Here is a 22,183-nt window from a genome sequence, read left to right on the forward strand (position 1 = left end):
TGATAAGAATGTACTTCTGTAAGCGAGAGGAAACAACCCCATATGTGGAGAATTGGGGGGGGGGGTAACCAGCCTTGTGTGACAAGAGCCATATAACCCCATGCTTGCTTTTAATAAATCAAAGAACTGCTTGTGAACATTCTGTGTCCGTGTATTTCTTCCCACCGGTGAATTCATCTACTGATCGAAGAGTGACTACGAGGAAGGCAGACTAAAGCAGCCGAATCATATTTTACTAACATCCTGGTGTCAGAAAGTGGGGTATCTCTGGACAGGTAAGATCTTTTTATAATTTATCTGCCTGTTTGTGAGATATCTATTAAACATGGTTATAGAATTCCAGTTAAACTCCTTGTATCTCTACGGCGGTCAGGATCCATCCATGACACAACTGCGGGTGTACCACTAGTCGTAGATCAATAAATTCACAAAAAACATGGTTAGATCTCACGAGAGGTGAGGATCTTTGTTGTCAGATCTCACGAGAGGTGAGGATCTTTTGTTATTGAAGACTGTTAAAAGGGCCAGTCCTGTGGATGAAGTGCAGTGGATTCCACTAACGGTCAGTAGGACTTTCACTGCCGCATTCACTCTTCATGATAGGAATGAACTTTGATGTAATCAGAGAATTGTTCATACCAAAAAAAAAAAATGGGACAAATGATAAGTAGACCAATACGAGGCGAAACGCCCATACATTGGATGTTTGGAAATAACAAAGGTTTCGGAACCAAACCGTTTGTCAGTAACCTGGCCGGTTGGTCAGATGGAAAAACGCAATTAGATCTGTTTCTACGAGAGGGGTCGTTCAAAATGATAGATTTAAACAATGCCAATTCAATGGTGAACAAAGGATGGGGCGACCCAGAATGGGATTATAAATATATGAAAAAATTTGCGGTGACGAGATTGAATTAATTCCCCAAATTGGCTAGCACACACGATCTACTGGGGAAAAAAATGGAAGAAGCCAAATCCATGAAATTAAGATCACAAGAAAAAGGAAAAATGGTAAGATAATGTTAAAACGAACACTAGATTTTAAATGGGCTAACCCACAGATGTTCAGACATATGACAGAATTTCTAATCAAATTATCAGAACGTAAACAAGATCTTTTGCCAGATTTGTTCAAAATGCATGCTTTTGTAATTATACCAGACTCTCCATTTTATTTACTGGGCAGAGATCTATTGCATAAATTGGTGCACAAATTAATTTTGACAATGCTTCTCTGGAACTCATGTTTCCTGCTGTGTATTCAGTCACTGTGCCTATAGGAGGTGTGGGGGAGAAAGTGAGCGGACAGCAACTGCTGGAGGCTGATGAAGCAATAATTAACCCGCAATGCTGAATGGGCCCAGCACAAAGACGAAGCTGGCCTTATAGATGTTAAACCATATACAGCTAAATTAGCTGTAGCCACTCCAGTATACTGTAAGCAATATCCACTATCAATTGAAAAGGAAGAAGGTATTAGGCCAATCATTGAGCAATTGATTGAACAAGGTATTCTAACACCAACATACTCTCCATGAAACACTCCAATAAATCCTGTGAGAAAGGCTAACGGAACGTGGAGATTGACACAAGAATGATTTAATTGAACCACTTTCTCCAATAGTCCCAGATGTATAAACAATTATTAATTCAATACCATCAACACATGGTCATTTTACTATAATTGATTTATGTTCTGCTTTTTTCAGTGTACCTGTTTCATCTGTGACCCAGCCATTGTTCACATTCACCTACGGGAGCAAACAATATACATGGACGAGATTGCCACAAGGGTAAAGAGATTCGCCGGCTGTCTTCTCAGCTGTTGTGCACTGTACATTACAGGATGTGAAACTGCCACCTGACACGTGCCTGTTGCAGTATGACAGCGACATCCTGGTTACTGCTGAAACATCAGAGGATTGCAGAAAAGCATCAGTTATTAATTGAAGCTATAATGGGTCAAACAAAAGGTTGAATACCTTGGACATGTGCTAACAAAGGGGACTGTACACATGTCTGCAGATCGAATAAAGGCAATTCAACACTGAACAATGATGATGCAATCCAATGGACTATGGAAATGGACTTGGCATTTAAACATCTGAAGTAATGCCTTGGAAAACCACCAGCACTGGGTCTTCCAGACTACAGCAAGCATTTCCATCTGTACGTGCACGAGGCTGGGGGGACTGCTGCTGCAATCCTTGCCCAGGAACACGGGGGCTCTTACAGCCCGGTGGCGTATTTATCTAAAACACTGGATTTGGTTGCAAAGGGCTTCCCTGGTTGTCTGCGAGCAGTGGCTGCAACAGTGATGATGGTACAGGATGCAGAACGAGTTGTGCTTTCACATCCTCTGACTGTGCACACAACTCACCAGGTAGGTGATATTATGCACAATATTTCAACACAATACATGACTGCACAAAGACAAGTCTGGTTATGAAGCTATTTTAACATCTATTGCTAATTTGACTCTAAAACCAACCAGTGTGGTCCACGGACCAACAATCCATCTGCATAATTTGTTGGTTCAGGGCACTTTCGAGCATGACTCACATGATGGTACGGAGAGAATGCAGGTTTCCACTGCATGCAGACCGGATGTTTCTGCATCCGCTCTGTAAGAGGGGAGACATTGGTATGTAGATGGCTCACGCTATAAACCAAATGACAATGTGTACTGGTGTGGTTATGCAATTACAGAGCTACCCAATCAAATTATTGAAGCAAACTCATTACCATACAAATCAGCACAAGCTGCTGAACTAGTAGCCTTAACAAGAGCCTGTCAATTGGCAGAAGACCAATGCATAAATATATATACAGATTCAAAGTATGCATTTGGGGTAGTGCACGATTTTGCAAAATTGTGGGAAGAAAGAAATTATAAAACTTTGGATGGAAAACCAGTATCACTTCACAATGTGGTAGCTGATTTGATTAAAACAGTAACAGCTGACTTCCAAATTAGCAGTAATCAAAGTGGCAGACCATGCCACTGGTGACTCAGAAGAAGCAAAGGGCAACAGGCTTGCAGATGAAGTAGCAAAGTGGGCAACAAAAGAAGTAATTCATAGCATATCCCATTCATAGGTGAATGGGATACCAAAGTGGGCATCGTACCAATGATGCATTCCACTTTGACTAGTGATCTAGACATCAAAATTTGGCAATAAACCAAACAGCACACGACTTAGAGCATTGGGCATCCAATGAGGTATCAGATGATAGGGGACTGTTAAAAGATAAAACAAAAATGATTATCACTACCAGCAGTAATAGTGCTGTTGTGCAGACATTATCATGGCATATCACATATTTCAAAAGAAAAGGTGATACAGACGATCAATGAATTTTATTGCATTGCAAATGTGAGAAAAACAGTCTCTTTAATTCAAGACGTGTGCTTAGTGTGTGCACAAAATAACAGCAACAAACCGAAAACACACAAATCATTACCTCATCCAGAGGCTCCATTCCAACATCTGCAAATTGATTTCACACACATGCCGGCATACTCCTGGTGATTATAGACCAATTTTCAAAATGGCCAAAAGCCTTCCCATGCAGCAAAGAAAATGCACAAACCATGGTAAAAGTTTTGACAAAAGAGATAATTCCACATTTTGGAATTCCATTGGTCATTAAAAGTAACACAACTTTCATTCAAAAATAATACAACTCCTAGTTAAGGAGCTAAACATTAATTGGCATTTCAACATACCCTACCATCCACAATCAGCAGAGGTGGTAGAACGCACCAACAGAACAATAAAGATAAGTTGACTAAGGCATGCCTGGAAACAGGCCAAAAATGGGTAGATATACTACCAGCAGTCTTAACAGAGATAAGAATGACTACATCAGAAACAACAAGACTGTCTCCATTTGAAATACTAATGGGTAGGCCTTTCCCGTCCCCTTGGGTCAAAGGCCGCGCATGCTCTTTGTCCACAGGTGATTTGAAAGTGGTAGTAGCTGATTACGTGGATTCCCTTGTCAAAACATTGAATAGCTTAAATGGTGATGTTTTTCTTTCTCTCCCTATGCCCACAGAAAAGCATACTCATCCATTTGTTCCAAACCAGCAGGTCCTAGTGAAGTGTCTGAAACCAACTGTAGTATCTGGGTCCAACAACAGTTCTGGTGGTAACCAGGACGGGGGTACTGACAGATCTGCAACCACAGTGGATACACGCAACCGCGTGAAGCCTGCACCTGGGGAGAGCCTGACTATTTCGAAAGCGAACTGTGAAAGTACTGGAGGAGCAGAACACGCAGTGCCATTGCCTAACCGGGAACTTGAGAATTAGAAGGGATGAAGACATGGATAGATGAGACATGGACAGATGATGTTGATGCACCACATACCTATGCTTCCAATTTGTGGTGGAAACTAGCTAATTTTACAGCCAAAAACACAGGAAAGTAAGGTAGTTCTTATGTATGTACGCATATGCTGCATAGTGCATCTAAACCAGCGGTAAAGGTAACCCCATAACACCTACTAAACAAGGAACACGAGTAATAGGAGACGGATATTGGCAATGTGGTCATAATTTGTCCACTGCTCATTGGTTGCCCGTCTGGCACCAACAGTCATCCATGCGATTATCTAATCAGCCAATTGTGTGGCAGCAGTACAGTGCGTAACATCAAGCAGATATGGGTCAGGAGCTTCAGTTAATGTTCACATCAACCATTAGAATGGGGAAAAATGTGATCTCAGTGATTTGGACCATGGCATGATTGCTGGTGCCAGATGGGCTGGTTTGAGTATTTCTGTAACTGCTGATCTCCTGGGAATTTCACACACAACAGTCTCTAGAATTTACTCAGAATAGTGCCAAATACATCCAGTGAGTGGCAGTTCTGTGGATGGAAATGCCTTGTTGATGAGATAGGTCAACAGAGAATGGCCAGACTGGTTCGAACTGACAAAGTCTACGGTAACTCAGATAACTGCTCTGTACAATTGTGGTGAGAAGAATATAATCTCTGAATGCTATTCTGAGATGCGGGTTGGCACTGTTTTGGCGGCAGAAGGGGGACCTACACAATATTAGGCAGGTGGTTTTAATGTTGTGGCTGATCGGTGTATATACTGTAATTTATTAATACTGCACTGTAAGTGTTGGGTCTATGTGAGCCACCTACTGACAGCTGTGCCCCCCCCCACACTTTTAAAATGACTGCTACACCCCTGTTCAGCCCTATCAGCCTGGGTCTAGGTATGCCACTGTGCAGCACTAAATAGGTTTAGATCTTGCGCTCTCGTTGATTGCGCTCTCGTTTAAGATCTGGTTCTGACACCACAAACTCCAGTCAGCGTCATCTTCTGTAATTAACAGCAGGGCATCATATAATATATATATATATATATATATATATACACTGTATTGCCAAAAGTATTCGCTCACCCATCCAAATAATTGAATTCAGGTGTTCCAATCACTTCCATGGCCACAGGTGTATAAAATGAAGCACCTAGGCATGCAGACTGCTTCTACAAACATTTGTGAAAGAATGGGCCGCTCTCAGGAGCTCAGTGAATTCCAGCGTGGTACTGTAATAGGATGCCACCTGTGCAACAAGTCCAGTCGTGAAATTTCCTCGCTACTAAATATTCCACAGTCAACTGTCAGTGGTATTATAACAAAGTGGAAATGATTGGGAATGACAGCAACTCAGCCACGAAGTGGTAGGCCACGTAAAATGACAGAGCGGGGTCAGCGGATGCTGAGGCGCATAGTGCGCAGAGGTCGCAAACTTTCTGCAGAGTCAATCGCTACAGACCTCCAAAGTTCATGTGGCCTTCAGATTAGCTCAAGAACAGTGCGTAGAGAGCTTCATGGAATGGGTTTCCATGGCTGAGCAGCTGCATCCAAGCCATACATCACCAAGTGCAATGCAAAGTGTCAGATGCAGTGGTGTAAAGCATGCCGCCACTGGACTCTAGAGCAGTGGAGATGCATTCTCTGGAGTGATGAATCACGCTTCTCCATCTGGCAATCTGATGGACGAGTCTGGGTTTGGCGGTTGCCAGGAGAACGGTACTTGTCTGACTGCATTGTGCCAACTGTGAAGTTTGGTGGAGGGGGGATTATGGTGTGGGGTTGTTTTTCAGGAGCTGGGCTTGGCCCCTTAGTTCCAGTGAAAGGAACTCTGAATGCTTCAGCATACCAAGAGATTTTGGACAATTCCATGCTCCCAACTTTGTGGGAACAGTTTGGGGATGGCCCCTTCCTGTTCCAACATGACTGCGCACCAGTGCACAAAGCAAGGTCCATAAAGACATGGATGAGCGAGTTTGGTGTGGAATAACTTGACTGGCCTGCACAGAGTCCTGACCTCAACCCGATAGAGCACCTTTGGGATGAATTAGAGCGAAGACTGCGAGCCAGGCCTTCTCGTCCAACTTCAGTGTCTGACCTCACAAATGCGCTTCTGGAAGAATGGTCAAAAATTCCCATAAACACACTCCTAAACCTTGTGGAAAGCCTTCCCAGAAGAGTTGAAGCTGTTATAGCTGCAAAGGGTGGGCCGATGTCATATTAAACCCTATGGATTAAGAATGGGATGTCACTTAAGTTCATATGCGTCTAAAGGCAGATGAGCGAATACTTTTGGCAATATAGTGTATATATATATATATATATATATATATATTTATTTATTTTTCGTTTTTATGGCGAGACCAAAGATCTATTTTCTGATTAACAATTTTTATTGATTCACACACTTGAAACAGAAAAGCAAAACATATATTCATTCACATAATCAACTTTTAACCCCCATTATTTCCCCCTCCCAATCCCCAACCCCACCATGACCCTCAATCTTTTTATTTATTTATTTTTTATTTTTTTATAAAATAACATTTTACATTTAAACCCAACTAATACAATCCCACCCTGACCCCTAACGAACACCCCTGTGGTCCCATATAGCACACACACAATCCAAAAAAATAAAAATAAATAAATAAATAAATAAATAAATATATATATATATATATATATATATATATACACACACACACACACACACACACACACACATAAAATAATATATATATATATATATATATATATTATATATATATACATATATATACACAAATAAATAAATAAAATAATAATAAACATACATGATTAAACTAAACTACACTCTCCACATCCCCTCCCCGAGAGTCCCCCCAAAAAACAAAATATATTCCCCATTTTTTAGCAAATAAGTCCCTAAACCCCAGCCTTCTACTTACCGCCTCTTCAAATGCAGCTACCCTCCCCGTTTCCACACACCACTCCAAAAAAGAGGGTGCTCCACTTGACTTCCAACCCTTTAAAATTACTTGCCTGCCGATCATGAGACTGGTCATAACCCAATTTTTGATATGATTATCCCCTAAATGCATGACCGCCCCATCACCCAAAATACAGAGTCTGGGACAAAGCAAAACCTGAGTGTTCAAAACATCACACAAATACCTCTGAACCCTCAACCAAAACTCCTGGATCTTAACACACCCCAAAAGACATAGGTAGTTTCTCCAACTTCTGACTGGCATCGCCAGCAAGTGGGTGTGTCTTTAAGACCAAGCCTATATAATCTAGAGGGGGTCTAATAAAATCTTTGTAAAATCTTAAATTGCATAAGGTGAACCCTTGCATCTCTAGATACAGACTTGACATTTTTAAGAATCTTAGTCCACACATCCTCCAATACCAAGTTTAAATCTTTCTCCCATAATCTCTTGAGAAGTTGAAGCTCTGTCCCCCAGACTCTGAATTAGCAGGGAGTAATACACTGATGCCTCATGACCTTTTCCAAAAGCAGTAATCACCCCTCATGTATCTGCCCCTTTAGGGGGAAGCGTGCCACTCCCAAAAATAGTGCAGAGTAGGTGGCGAATCTGTAAATACTTATAAAACTGAGATCTGGGAATGCCAAAATGTTGAACCAAATTTTCAAAAGGTCTCAATACTCCACCGTCATATAGGTCACCAAGTGCATTAACCCCCCTCACAATCCAATCTGACCAACAAAAAGGGGACTTATTAATACATAGTTTAGGGTTCAGCCACATGCTCGAGGCTGCGTTTAAATTAATATCTGAATTAAACACTCTGGACACTTTTGTCCATATTGAGTGCAAATGCAAAATAACTGGGTGCGACTTAACCTCTCCAGCTAGTTTGATCGAAAGGCTTTGCAGTGGTGAGATAGGGGCAAGAACTTCCTTTTCAATACAAAACCAGGGAGGGGCTCTCTCAGGTGGAAGTGACCAATGAGCCAAATGTCTAAGACTGAACACATAATAATAAAACAAAATCTTGGGTAGGCCTAGCCCACCTTTGTCAATTGGCCTATGTAACTTATTGAAATTTAAACTGGGGCGCTTACCATTCCAAATAAAGGACTTCGCTATGCTATCAAATTGCCTGAAATAAGAGAGGGGGACATCTACAGGGAGAGACTGAAGCAGGTAGTTGAATTTTGGAATACAATTCATTTTAATAACATTAACCTTCCCAATCATCGATAAATGTAATGAAGTCCACCTGCCCACATCACTCGAAAACCTTTTCATTAAAGAGTCAAAATTAACACTAACTAAATCAGACAAATTTGCTGGGAATAAAATCCCCAAATACTTAATGCCCTGTTTGGGCCACTGGAAGGCACCCGGCTGGAAAGCCGTTTCTGGGCAGTACGCTGTCAGTGCCAAAGCTTCGGATTTAGACCAACTGACTTTGTATCCTGAGAACTTGGAAAAGGAATGAATAATTCTGTGGAGGCATGGCATAGATCTAGTAGGTTCAGAGACAAATAATAAAATATCATCTGCGTAAAGCAGAAGCTTCCCACCTCCCGCTGTCACCCCTGGAAAATCATCCTCCTTTCTTATCGCGGCTGCTAATGGTTCAAGGGGAAGACAGAACAATAATGGGGAAAGAGGGCAACCCTGCCGGGTGCCCCTATGCAGAGGAAAATAATCTGAAATTAATCCATTTGTTTGTACCGCTGCTACAGGGTGTTTATAAAGTAACTTAATCCAACCAATAAATGTACTCCTGAACCCATACATTTCCAAAATCTTGAAAAGATAATCCCATTCTACCATATCAAACGCCTTTTCGGCGTCAAGTGAGATGGCAGCGACCAGAGTCTGATCATTCACCATTGACCACATGATATTGATGAAACAAGTAATGTTATCAGAAGAGCTGCGGCCCCGAATAAACCCCACCTGATCTATATGTATAAGAGATGTCATAACTTTACTTAATCGGTTAGCCAAAATTTTTTACAATATTTTTATGTCTAGCTAGATCAGGGAAATTGGACGGTAACTCTTACACTCGCTTGGATCTTTGTCCTTTTTAAGAATCAGACTGATCCGGGCTTGTGTCATGGTTGGTGGAAGCTTTCCATTCTTTAATGATTCCGTATAAACTTCTATCAAAAGTGGAGCCAGTTCTGTATCATAAGATCTAAAAAATCAGCGGCAAAGCCATCTGGCCCCAGAGCCTTGCCTGTAGGCAGGGCCTTAATTACCTCATCAAGCTCCTCCAAGGTTATCTCAGAATCAAGAGAATTTTTTTGCTCAGTCGTCAATTTAGGGAGTTCTAATGGTTCCACAAAGTTTTTAATATCTTCATCAGTAGAAGAAGACATGGAATTATAGAGATCAAGATAGAACTCTTTAAAAACATTATTAATATCAATGGCTGAGGTAAAAATTTCACCACCAGCAGATTTCACTGAGGGAATGGTAGAAAAAGACTCTCTCTGCTTTATATATCTAGCCAAAAGTTTTCCTGCTTTGTCCCCCGACTCAAAATATGACTGTCTTGCCCTGAATAACCAAAACTCCACCTTTCGCAACACAATAGTATATCCATATTTCAATCGGGTCAATTCTCTGAGGCCATTAGACAACATTCAGCACTTCAGCTCTGCTTCGGCACTTTTAATATTCCCTTCCAACTCCACGAGTTCTCGTGCTTTGGAGTTTTTGGTGAATGAGTCATACTGTATGATCCGGCCCCTAAGAACCACCTTAAGTGCCTCCCAAGCCACGCCCACAGAAGATACTGAGGACCAGTTGGTCTCCATATAAACATTGATTTCAGCCTTTAACATTTGTTGGAAATCAGGATTTTGCATAAGGGATACATTAAAGCACCAACTATATGATTTATTTTACTCCATATGTGGCAACACCTCTAAACTCACCAGGGCGTGATCTGAGACTAAGATGCTTCCAACTGAGCAATCATCAACAGATGAAATGAGGGACTTTATATATATAAAAATAAGAATAAATCTTATGGAGTGATGAAAACAATTTATAGTCCCTACCAGATTTTTACACATCCTGTGAAGTGACAATGTTGCTCTAGGGGGCTTACACACTTTTGCTTCACTATGATCAAGGACTAAATCCATCAAAAGATTAAAATCTCCTCCCAATATTATATCATGAGGGGTGCCAGCGGTTTGCAACATCCCTTCAAGATCTTTAAATAAGCCCTGATCATCAGCGTTAGGTGCGTAAATATTAGCCAAAATCAACCTTTGCCCCTGAATTTCTGATAAAACTATAATGACTCTTCCTAATTTATCTTTAACCTGTTTGAGACATTTGCATTGTGGATGTTTACTTATCAATGTAATGACTCCCCTGCTCTTACTTGTGCGAGTATTAAAGAAAACATGTCCACCCCATATCTTCCCAAATTTAAAAAAAAACTAAAAAAAACTTCAGTTTCCTCTGACAGTCAAATGAATGTTCAGAGAGACGGCTGTTCATGAGTGCAGCAGATTACCTAATCCTTCCAATGTCCTGCAAAATACTCCACAAAACAAACTCCAGCCGCTCCAGCATAAACACAGGGAACATGCAGATTCATCCTACAGCTGTTCCGAAGGAGTGTTAGTCCACAAAACAAATGCTAGCCGCTAGGCAGAACCAGCACAAAAAGAAACAAGAAAGGCACCCAGCTTCCTCGGACGGTCAAGTGTATGTTCAACGAGACAAGCCCACTTGGAGGCATGTGAGAAACACACCATGACTTCCTCAGTCCATTGATTTTATGAAAGACATCGCTTGTTGTGGGCATGTAAATATTTTGCAGCCATCCTTAGTATCTATTCTCAATTTGGCCGGAAACATCAGTGGAAAAGCTATCCTCCGTCGATGCAAGAGATTCTTGAAGGAGTGTTACTACACAAAACAAATGCTAGCCGCTAGGCAGAACCAGCATAAAAAGAAACAATAAAGGCACCCAGCTTCCTCGGACAGTCAAGTGTATGTACAGCGAAATGAGCTCACTTGGGGGCCACATGAGTAACATCAAATGGTTTACTCACCCCATTGTCTCTATGAAAGACAATGCTTGCTGTGGGCATGTAAATATTTTGCTGCCATCCTTAGTATCTATTCTCAGTTTGGCTGGAAACATCAGTGCAAAAGCGATCTTCTGTTGATGTAAGAGTTTCTTGCATTCCTTGAATCGATCACGTTTCTCTCTAATCGAATTCGTAAAATCTGGGAACAAGAAAATGCTGTGATTCTTCCAAGAAAGCTTTCCTTTGCTCCTCGCCTCGCGAAACACAAGATCTTTATCAGATGATCTCAGAAATTTGGCCAGAAATGATCGGGGCCTGTCTCCCTCAGCGGATCTGTGAGCCGGGACTCTGTGAGCTTACTCGATTTCCAGCTTGTGGCCTGTTATGTTGAGCAGACTCGGGAAGAGCTCATCTAGGAATTTCACCATATCTCAACCTTCTTCATGCTCAGGAATTCCAACAATTCGGACGTTGTTTCGCTGGCTACGATTCTCCAAATCCTCCAGTTTATCCAAAACGCGTTCCAAATCTACCATAATCGATCCACCACTTGATGTCCCCGATTCTTGTAACCAACTAAAAGAGTTTTGTTTCCATCACAGTAATCAATCGACATATTACAGCAAGATCCTCTAAGTCAGCAACAACTTTCGTCAGCATCACAGACATGCTCGCCAGTTGCCGCTGGATTTCTCCCGCCGCACCATCCAAACCGAATCCCTGATCTGCGGCCTTATCTGAGGTATCAGCTTGAGCACGTAAGTGTCTTTTAATATCTCCAGAGCCTGAGGATTTTGAATTCTTTGCCAAGTTGACTTCAAAGAACAGATATGTAGCAGGGTGTATCGAATCTCACCGGTTTATGACGTAAAAATCATTAAAAACTAGCAAAGTGCACAGAGTTCGCCATTTACATGTCCGCTCCTTGCATGGTGTCATGTGGAACTCCTCGGTGCACAATTTAATTGGCCTCCGCTACATTTGGCAGCCTGATGTAATGGTGCATACATTTTTCTTTAATAGCTGTGCACACAGCATACACACCAATGGATGGTCGTCTTACTAACCCCGAAAGTTTCCCCCACTACTCTGTACTCGCCGCAGGTTGCCAGCTTATACAGAATAATGGCAATCCGCTTTCAGGTCGGAACCGGTGGCAACCTGCGATGGGCGCAACATCAGGACCAATGAATTGGCACAGCATTTTGAACATCAGCCGTGCCATCCTAACATATTGCAACCAGAGATTTTCTGTGACTTTTCTCTCAACCACAGCCTCCCAGAACGCCCTATTGCGTTATCTCTCTCAGACCCATGGGCTTCATCGTGTAAGGGCAGTTACTTGCTGTCCTATCAGGAGTAACTGCAGCATTTCGATGTCGTCTTCTGATATTTCCTAATATTGCTATTATTTGTGAAATTAAAATGACTGTTAGCTGGCCAATTTTAATTAATTGTGTCAATACATTTTACTAAGACTTCGGTAAAAAAATTGGGGACATCTGGAAGGCGAAAGGTACGCAATTTGCGATATACACAAAAATCTGTATGGAAATGGCTCAAGGGCAGATTTCTTTTGTGCTAAAACAAAATGTATGCAACAAATTTTTTTTTTTTTTTTGTATTTTTTTTTTTGAAGAATGACGTCATGATGCACACCATTTTATCAGTATGTTTTTTTTTTGTTTTTTTTTTAACATTTTCACTCTGTCGATAACAGAACAGCACAAAGTGGATGGAAACTTATAGTCTGTTTTATTCAAGATTATAAAAAAATCTGTCAGAGTTGATGCAAAGTGAGGATACAACTTTGATGTGCAGTTTTTTATTGGAAAAATATTATTTAAATTTTAATTTATGTATTGTTTGATATCTTACAGATCCCTACCTTTCATTTGATATTTATATTTATGAATTTGTTGCATTTTTAAACACTTTGTTTGGCAGTTTAACATTGTGACTTCTTGTAAACAGCATGCATTTTAAAATATTCGAATGAAGTTATTTAAAAATAGAAGTAATAAATGCCCTGAGTGTACACATTTCCTTTAGAATTAACTTTTTCAGTATTTTTATTTATTATTATGAATTTCTTGATTTTTAACATAAAAGGGAGTTTTGTATGTAAGACATCTTTTGTCCCTTAACTCAAGTATAAAAGAAATAATACTAGATTTAAAATAAATAAATTAGATTTCGGTTTGTTTCTCATCAAACCTTATCGTATGCTTTCATAACAATCATGAGTCTCATGGAATAAATTATTAGACTTCTGAATTATACCGTTGCGTCCTTTTGAAGCTTGAAGAGGTGGTCACCATAAACTGCCACTGCATGACATCACTGAGCACAACATTTTTTTCACAATTTCTCCCTTTGTGTTCAGAAAAAGAAAGAAAGCCAAATTGTGTTATTCATTTTGGGGTGATCTGCATGCCTTTAAATGTTTGTACCAGAGATTCTTTTATTTACTGTTATTACAACCTCCGCGGCTCTATCAAGGCTCGAGCGTAACGTTCAACTAGCGTGTTACGACCGTCAGTCACCGTTTGCGGATATCATACAATTGAATGGGGAAAGCTGTAAACTGACCCATACCTGTCGCAAAATTGTCCGCGTCTTCTCTTATACAACAGCAATTTTATCGTGGTAAACTCCGAACATAGTTCAGTGTTTAGTGTAAAACATGTTGAAACGTAGTGGACAGTGATGAGCTTTTTCCTCACAAAACCAGTTTATTAACTACTATTGAAGCATCTCCTCTATAGACATCCATTCAAAAAGAACGGCTTCTGGTCTCCTCGTCAGTGTACCGCCGCGTTACCCTTTGTTTTGCAAACCTCGACGACTCAATCTCGAGAGTAGCTCTGGTCATGTGAATTAAAGCGTCAGATGGAGTTAATTTGCTCGTGTGACTGTCAAGTGAACGCGACATGCTCTCAAACGCTAATACTCTGGTAAGTTTCTCTTCATTTACCCTATAATTCATCTTTAACTTGACGTTATGTGATCAAATAATCAGCAAAACTTTACTGATTAGTTAGTCTGGAAAATGTATTTCACCCAAGAAACAGTAACTGTTGGGCTCTTTTCTTTTATATTTCAGCCGAAGCTGTATTTGTCTATCATCGACGATGTTATTGAGAGTATTAGAGAGCTATTTTATGATGAAGGAGTGGATGAGCGAGTTCTGGATCACCTGAAACAGGTGCGACTAATTCAGTCACTATATTTATTAAAGAGGTGTTCATTTAAGTGGACTTCTGAATCCTGTCACTCATTATGAGTATAAAAACAGCTGCTTACGTATAAGAGAAATCAAACCTGTGCTGTTGAGATGATAGTGGCAGTACTTTCTGCATGTGTTGTGCGTGTCTTTCAGCTCTGGGAGTCAAAGGTCATTGAATCTAAAGCCGTGGAGGGTTTCATCAAAGACCGCAATCCATCTAATTTTGTTCTGCAGCTTCCGACAAACTTCAGTCAAACTCTTCATAAACCCACCGGTCAGTTCAGCTGTTCACATCAAAGAGACAGACAGACAGACACACACACACACAGTGACCAGTTTTTTTTATTTATTTATTTTTTTTTTTACCCTTGGTGGAAAACAGTTTAATTCCGATTATTTGTTCAGAATGGACATTGTCGAGTCATTAAAATCTTACTGTAATGTCTTTGTCTTTAAGATATCGCACTCAATCTGTTTTGTGCCATACAGTTCAGTTTGACAAACTCTTTAAATCCGTTTTGGTTCTCAGATGTTTAATGTTTTTTTTTTCTTCTCTCTCTCATGCCAGTTGTCATTCCTGCGGCTCACAATATCACTTCTAAAACTGTAAGTCAATCGACATCATGTTAATGAAATCAGATGATAAACATACTACTGACATATCTGTATATTTTGTTAGATGTATTGAGAGAATATTGGAGATTTGATCATGTTTTTCTGATTATCCGCAACATTTTTAAATTTAAAGCGCTCTCTTGTGATGATATTTAAAGGGTTATAGTTCACCCATAAAATAAAATTGTCATTAACTTGTATGGCTTTCTTTCTGGACTTTATGACCCTGTCACAGCAATTAACAGCTCACTGGATAGGTAGATTGTCAGTGAATAACAACAAAATTTTGGTCACAATCTTGCATATGACAAAACATTTTTTTATAGTGTGTTTTTTTTTTGTTTGTTTTGGTCATCATTAGCTTGGCAGCCCCAGGCCTCATCTAACACTAAGTTTTGGTTGAACCTATAATACATTTATGTGTGTAGAATTTCCCCATTAATCACCTCTGTAAATCTGAAGTAACTGAAGCTCTGAGTTCTTGAATTTTAAATGATAATGTAAACTATTTCAGACTCATGATGTACATTCATTTGACTTTCAGAACAACTGTGGATCTGTGGCCACGTTTTCTCTTCCACCTGGAATCACATATCCAGTTCAAATTCCCGCTGGTGTCACGCTACAGACGGCCTCAGGTGAGACTTCCTGTCTGTTGGTTAGTTTTTACATTCATTAGATTTAAGGTTGCAAATTATGTCAATTAAGAAAATGTCTATCGTTAACGTTAATGAATGAAATTCAATTAATTAATAACAATAATAAACTAAGTGGTGAACAGCTTGATACTCAAAGATGCACATTTTTCTTCAAGTCTATTTATAGAAAGTTTGATTTTGACTGAAAAACCCTTCTAATGCAAACTTGAAAACATCAGCATGAGTAGTGTTGCACTCTCATTGTGGAATAAGCAGAGCAGGAAACACCCCGGTGTTACATCTTAAATGCAGTTATATTTAATGCTTTATAGCTTTAATTGAAGTTCAGATAATACAGAAGCAGATCAAGTAAATAACTATGAACTTCAAAACGGGCATGTCTTCGTGCGGTCAGCACCTCTTCTATGAGTTGTGCGAATGTCCTGATCTAAGGGGGAGAGATTGAAACTGCACCCGGCTGATGTACACTCTGGCGCGTGGACGCTCATCCCTCGAGCGCACACGCTTAATGCAGCTAGATTATAACGTGAAGGCTTGCGACTTATTGAATCATAAGAAATGCACAGTGACACATATTATCATGAAGAAAATTGGCAATACGCAGCTTTATTAATATGAGAGAGTTTGTTTTTTGTGAGTTAAAGATGGATTGAAGTGAACAGAAAGGTGAGAGAGGGTAGTCTTCGCCCCATTATACGCTGCAACAAGATACGTTTTTGATTTTGTTTTGGCTTGTTTTCCAATATAAATATCTAAAACTCCTTAAAAACAACGTACATTTACTTTAGGAACTATACTGCAGAAGAAGTTTTTTTTTATCTGAGAATGTTGAATATAATATTAAAAATACAAATATTTTAAAATATCTAAAAATCCTTAAAGATGCATTCACCTGAGAAGCAGCATATAAGATATTTAAACTTGCTTTTAGAGAATAGATCTTGAATATAAGTATATTTTGTCTTTACTGCACTCGCAGAAGTATAAACAAGTGAAAAAATACACTTGTATACAAAATACGCTTATATTTAAGATACATTCTCTTAAAGCAAGTCTAAATATATCATTATGGTGCCGTGGATGGCTGCCTCGGTGTGGAGCTCCTCAGTTCTTTTGTTGTTTTTGTTTGTTTGTCCTGTGTTTAGTAATCTTTTTCCAGTCAGTTTTACCAGAGACGAACTGCTGAACATTCGACAGCATATACCAGACAATCTTTTCCCGGTTTTCGAATATTTAGAAGTTTTGCTAGACATTTTAGTTGGAGGCGCAGCTCTGCTGTTCAAGAGACGCAGGCAAGGGAGATGAGCCGGTGCGCTGGTCAAACTCCGTCGGCATGGATTTCGAACAGCACTGCCGAGCATTCACTTAGCGAATCTCCACTCTCTTCCTAACAAAACGGACGAACTACATCTCATCTGCACAAACAAGGACTTTTCAATCTCTGCTGCCTTGTGCTTCACAGAAACCTGGCTGAGTGAAGCCATTCTGGACAGTGCGTTACATCTGCTGGGCTTCCAGCTGTTCAGAGCGGATCGCATCACGGAGTTAACGGGGAAAACGAGAGGCGGTGGAACATTCTTTTACATCAATGAATGTTGGTGTACAGATGTAACAATGTTAAAGAGGATGTGCTGTCCTAATTTGGAAGCGCTCTTTATTAACTGGAAGCCTTTCTACTTGCCGCGGGAGTTTTCCTCATTTATTCTGGTGAGTGTTTATATCGCGCCAAACGCATGTTTGAACACAGCGTTGCAACAGCTGGCTGATCAAATCGCACACGCAGAACAACAATACCCGGACTCCGTTATTATTATTCTTGGGGATTTTAACAAACCAAATCTCACACATGAACTGCCCAAATACAAACAGCACATCACATGCCCCACCAGAGACAGGAACATACTGGATCATTGTTACACAACAATAAAGGATGCATATCGCTCTGTCCCTAGAGCAGCTTTGGGACTCTCTGATCACTGTCTGGTTCATCTTCTTCCAACCTACAGACAGAAACTTAAATCTGCTAAGCCTGTATTAAGGACTGTAAAGAGATGGACCAATGAAGCAGAGCAGGAACTACAAGCCTGCTTTGCACGGATTGGACAGCACGGTTTTTGAGGCTGCAGCCACAAACCTGGACGAGCTCACAGATACTGTTACATCATATATCAGTTTCTGTGAGGATATGTGCATTCCAACTAGGACTTATTTAACATTCAACAACGACAAACCGTGGTTTATAGCAGAGCTCAGGCAGCTTCGTCTGGCCAAAGAGGATGCTTACTGGGGTAGGGATAAAACCTGGTACAATCAGGCCAGGAACACACTGAACAGGGAAATCAGAGTGGCTAAAAGAAGATACTCTGAGTAGCTGAAAAACAAGTTTTCAGCTAACGACCCTGCATCAGTGTGGAGTGGCATGAAACAACTCACAAATTACAGGACTCCTACCCCCAACCCTGTAGGGAACCAACAACTGGCTGACGACCTGAATGTGTTCTTCTGCAGATTTGAAAGGTCCAATCTCACACCCCACACCCACTCTGACCTTCACTTCACACAAACACCAACACCTCCTGCAACCCCCCTCCTCCCCCTCCTGCTACTCAACCTGCACTTAAGATCTGTGAAGATGATGTGAGCCGCGTCTTTCGGAAACAAAAGACGAGGAAGGCTTCAGGCCCAGATGGCGTCTCACCAGCATGTCTTCGATCCTGTGCTAACCAGCTGGCCCCCATCTTCACACAGATCTTCAATAGATCACTGGAGCAGTGTGAAGTCCCATGCTGCTTCAAATGCTCAATCATTATTCCTGTCCCAAAGAAACCAAAAATCACAGGACTTAATGACTACAGACCTGTTGCCCTGATGTCTGTGGTCATAAAATCATTTGAGAGACTGGTGTTGGCCCACCTGAAGAACATCACTGGACCCTTTCTAGATCCCCTTCAATTTGCTTATCGAGCAAACAGGTCTGTGGATGATGCAGTCAACATTGGATTGCATCATATCCTGCAACATCTGGACAGACCAGGGACATATGCAAGGATTCTTTTTGTGGACTTCAGTTCGGCTTTCAACACCATCATCCCAGCTATACTCCAGAATAAATTACACCAACTCGCTGTTCCCATGTCTATCTGTCAGTGGATTACCAGCTTTCTGACGGACAGGCAGCAGCTTGTGAGACGGGGGAAACTCACTTCTAGCACCTGTACAATCAGCACTGGTGCCCCCCAGGGATGTGTGCTTTCCCCACTACTCTTCTCCATCTACACCAATGACTGCATCGCCAAGGACCCCTCTGTCAAGCTCCTGAAGTTTTCAGATGACACCACTGTCATCGACCTCATCCGAGATGATGATGAGTCTGCATATAGAAGGGAGGTTGAACAGCTGGCTGTCTGGTGCATTCAAAACAACCTTGAGCTGAACACGCTCAAAATGGTGGAGATGATTGTGGACTTTAGGAGAAACACCCCAACACTGACCCCCCTCACCATTCTAAACAGCACTGTGGCAGCAGTGGAGTCATTCAGGTTCCTGGGCACTACCATCTCACAGGACCTGAAGTGGGAGACCCACATTGACTCCATTGTGAAAAAGGCCCAGCAGAGGTTGTACTTCCTTCGCCAGCTGAGGAAATTCAACCTGCCACAGGCGCTGCTGATACAGTTCTACTCAGCGGTCATTGAGTCTGTCCTCTGCACTTCAATAACTGTCTGGTTTGCTTCAGCTACGAAATCAGACATCAGAAGACTACAAAGGACAGTTCGGACTGCTGAGAGGATTATTGGTTGCCCCCTGCCCCCCCTTCAAGAACTATACACTTCCAGAGTGAGGAAAAAGGCTGGAAAAATCACTCTGGACCCCACTCACCCTGCCCACTACCTTTTTGAACTGTTGCCTTCTGGCTGACACTTCAGAGCTTTGAGCACCAGAACCGTCAGGCACAGGAACAGTTTATTCCCTCAGGCTATCCATCTCATGAACAGATAAATTGCCCCATTGAGCAGTAACTATGTGCAATACACAGTTTAGTCTTTTTTTATATTTATCCAACACATCCAACCTCTTCTGCCATTTCATTCCTCTGGAAAAAACATTTGCACTGTACATAACAGATTGTATTAGGTTTGCACTACCCTTGTGTATGTGTGTGTCTGTACGTATGTGTATAATTATTTTTTATTATTATCTATGTCTTGCTGCTGTTTTTGTATTGTTGTGTACTGGAAGCTCCTGTCACCAAGACAAATTCCTTGTATGTGTAAGCATACTTAGCAATAAAGCTCATTCTGATATCTTATATGATGCTTCTCAAGTAAATGTATTTTTAGACTATTTTAAATGGAAAACAAGACAAACACTTGATGACAATAGGGTTTTTTTTGCTGTGAATTTCTTTACTGAAGGTCATTTTAGAGAGATTTTTAAAAGATGATTTTGTCCTGGCCAGAGTGGATTGTGAGGGGGGTTACTACACTCGGTGACCAGTATGAGAGTGGGGTGTTGAGATCTTTTGAAAATTTGGTTCAACATTTTGGGATTCCCAGATATCAGTTCTATAGGTATTTACAGCTGCGCCACCTACTCTGTACTATTTTTGGGAGTAGCATACACCCCCCTAAAGGGGCAGATACGTGAGGGGTGATTACTGCTTTTGGAAAAGGTCATGAGGCATCAGTGTATTACTCCCTGCTAATTCAGAGTCTGGGGGACAGAGCTTCAACTTCTCAAGAGATTATGGGAGAAAGATTTAAACTTGGTATTGGAGGAGGGAGTGTGGGCTAGGATTCTAAAAAATGTCAAGTCTGCATCTAGAGATGCAAGGGTTCACCTTATGCAATTCAAGGTATTACACAGTTTCTATTGGACCCCCTCTAGATTGTACAGGTTTGGTCTTAAAGACACACCCACCTGCTGGTGATGCCAATCAGAAGATGGAGACACAACCCATGTTTTTTGGTGGTGTGTTAAGATCCCAAAATTTTGGTTGAAGGTTCAGAGTTTTATGTGTGACGTTTTGAGCACTCAAATTTTACGTTGTCCCAAATTCTGTATTTTGGGTGATGGGGCGGTCATAAATTTGGGGGATAATCACATAAAAAATTGGGTTCTGACCAGTCTCATGATCGGCAGGCAAATCATTTTAAGGGGATGGAAGTCGGATGGAGCACCCTCTTTTTTGGAGTGGTGTGTGGAGATGGGAGGGTGGCTGCTTTCGAAGAAGTGGTAAGTAGAAGGCTGGGGTTAAGGGACTTATTTGTTAAAAAATGTGGCAATTATTTAGTTTTTTTGGGGGACTCTCAGGGAGGGGATGTAGAGAGAGTAGTTTAGTTTAATTATGTATGTTTAATATTATTTTTATTTTTTTGTATTTTTTTGTGTGTAGGGGTGTTTGTTGGGGGTCAGGGTGGGGTTGGTGAATGGGGAGGGATATTAGTGAGATTTTAATGTGAAGTGTTGATTCATTGTGTATATGTGTTGGGTTTTTCTTTGTGGTGTATATATGAATCAATAATGTTAATTACAAAAAAAAAAGATTTTTTTTTCCCTCTTGTTAGTAAGCACATTTAATACAACTTAAGTTGGGGCACAAGCTGAATAATCGTTTAAGAGCTAATGATTAAATGTTGAAATAATCGTTCTAATAATCTATAGCGGTGGGGGCATGGTCGAACGTTCGTTCAGAGAGAGAAAGCGGTAAGTGTGCACACACCTGAGTGCTATAATGTCTAACACCTGTTTCTGATTGCAGTAAGCATTGGGGATAGCGACAGAGAGAGAGAGCTACCACACATAAGCAAAGACTGTGTTGATCTGGACGCTGAAAAGCGTGATCATTGAATATTTATTAGAGAGTTTGTCTAATTAAAGACCTACCTTTGCGTTAAAGTCCTAAGTTTCCCGTTTATTCCTTCCCAACAAACCTCTTCACATAATCGTTAGATTAATCGATTATCAAAATAATTGTTAGTTGCGGCCCTACTGTGAAAACACGAAACAATCACTGAAGTATGTGCATGTAGCCTACTGTTTAAAAAAAAAAAAAATCTATGAACTGTTTAATACATTTCAGGTAAATGTACCTCATGCTGTCCTGGCAAGAACTGATGTGATCGTCGGTGTGGATGATACAGGAAGACCTATGGATCAGCACTGCTTGTTGTCTCTTTATTTTTGTTATTGATCGATTTTCATTCATTTACGTTAACGATTGTCGTTTACGGAAATTTCTTAAAATTTGTAAACACTACTGTCTACTGTTGCTGTGTAAGACTTTGAAATCCCTTGAGCTAATCTCTTGATATAT

At 40.7% G+C, this 22,183-nt stretch overlaps 1 protein-coding gene across 1 annotated transcript in view; it reads left to right on the forward strand.

Moving 5' to 3' along the window:
- Positions 1–22,183, forward strand: part of LOC127414304 (stonin-1) — a 70,612-nt gene that overhangs the window by 28,532 nt on the left and 19,897 nt on the right. Inside the window, exons 4-7 of the mRNA XM_051652250.1 lie at positions 14,471–14,572; positions 14,747–14,867; positions 15,162–15,199; positions 15,753–15,846. Of these exons, the coding sequence (XP_051508210.1) occupies positions 14,471–14,572; positions 14,747–14,867; positions 15,162–15,199; positions 15,753–15,846 (355 nt within the window). The remainder of the gene's footprint in view (positions 1–14,470; positions 14,573–14,746; positions 14,868–15,161; positions 15,200–15,752; positions 15,847–22,183) is intronic.

Source organism: Myxocyprinus asiaticus, chromosome 23 (assembly GCF_019703515.2).
Source record: "Myxocyprinus asiaticus isolate MX2 ecotype Aquarium Trade chromosome 23, UBuf_Myxa_2, whole genome shotgun sequence".
In the NCBI taxonomy this organism is placed as follows: Eukaryota; Metazoa; Chordata; class Actinopteri; order Cypriniformes; family Catostomidae; genus Myxocyprinus; species Myxocyprinus asiaticus.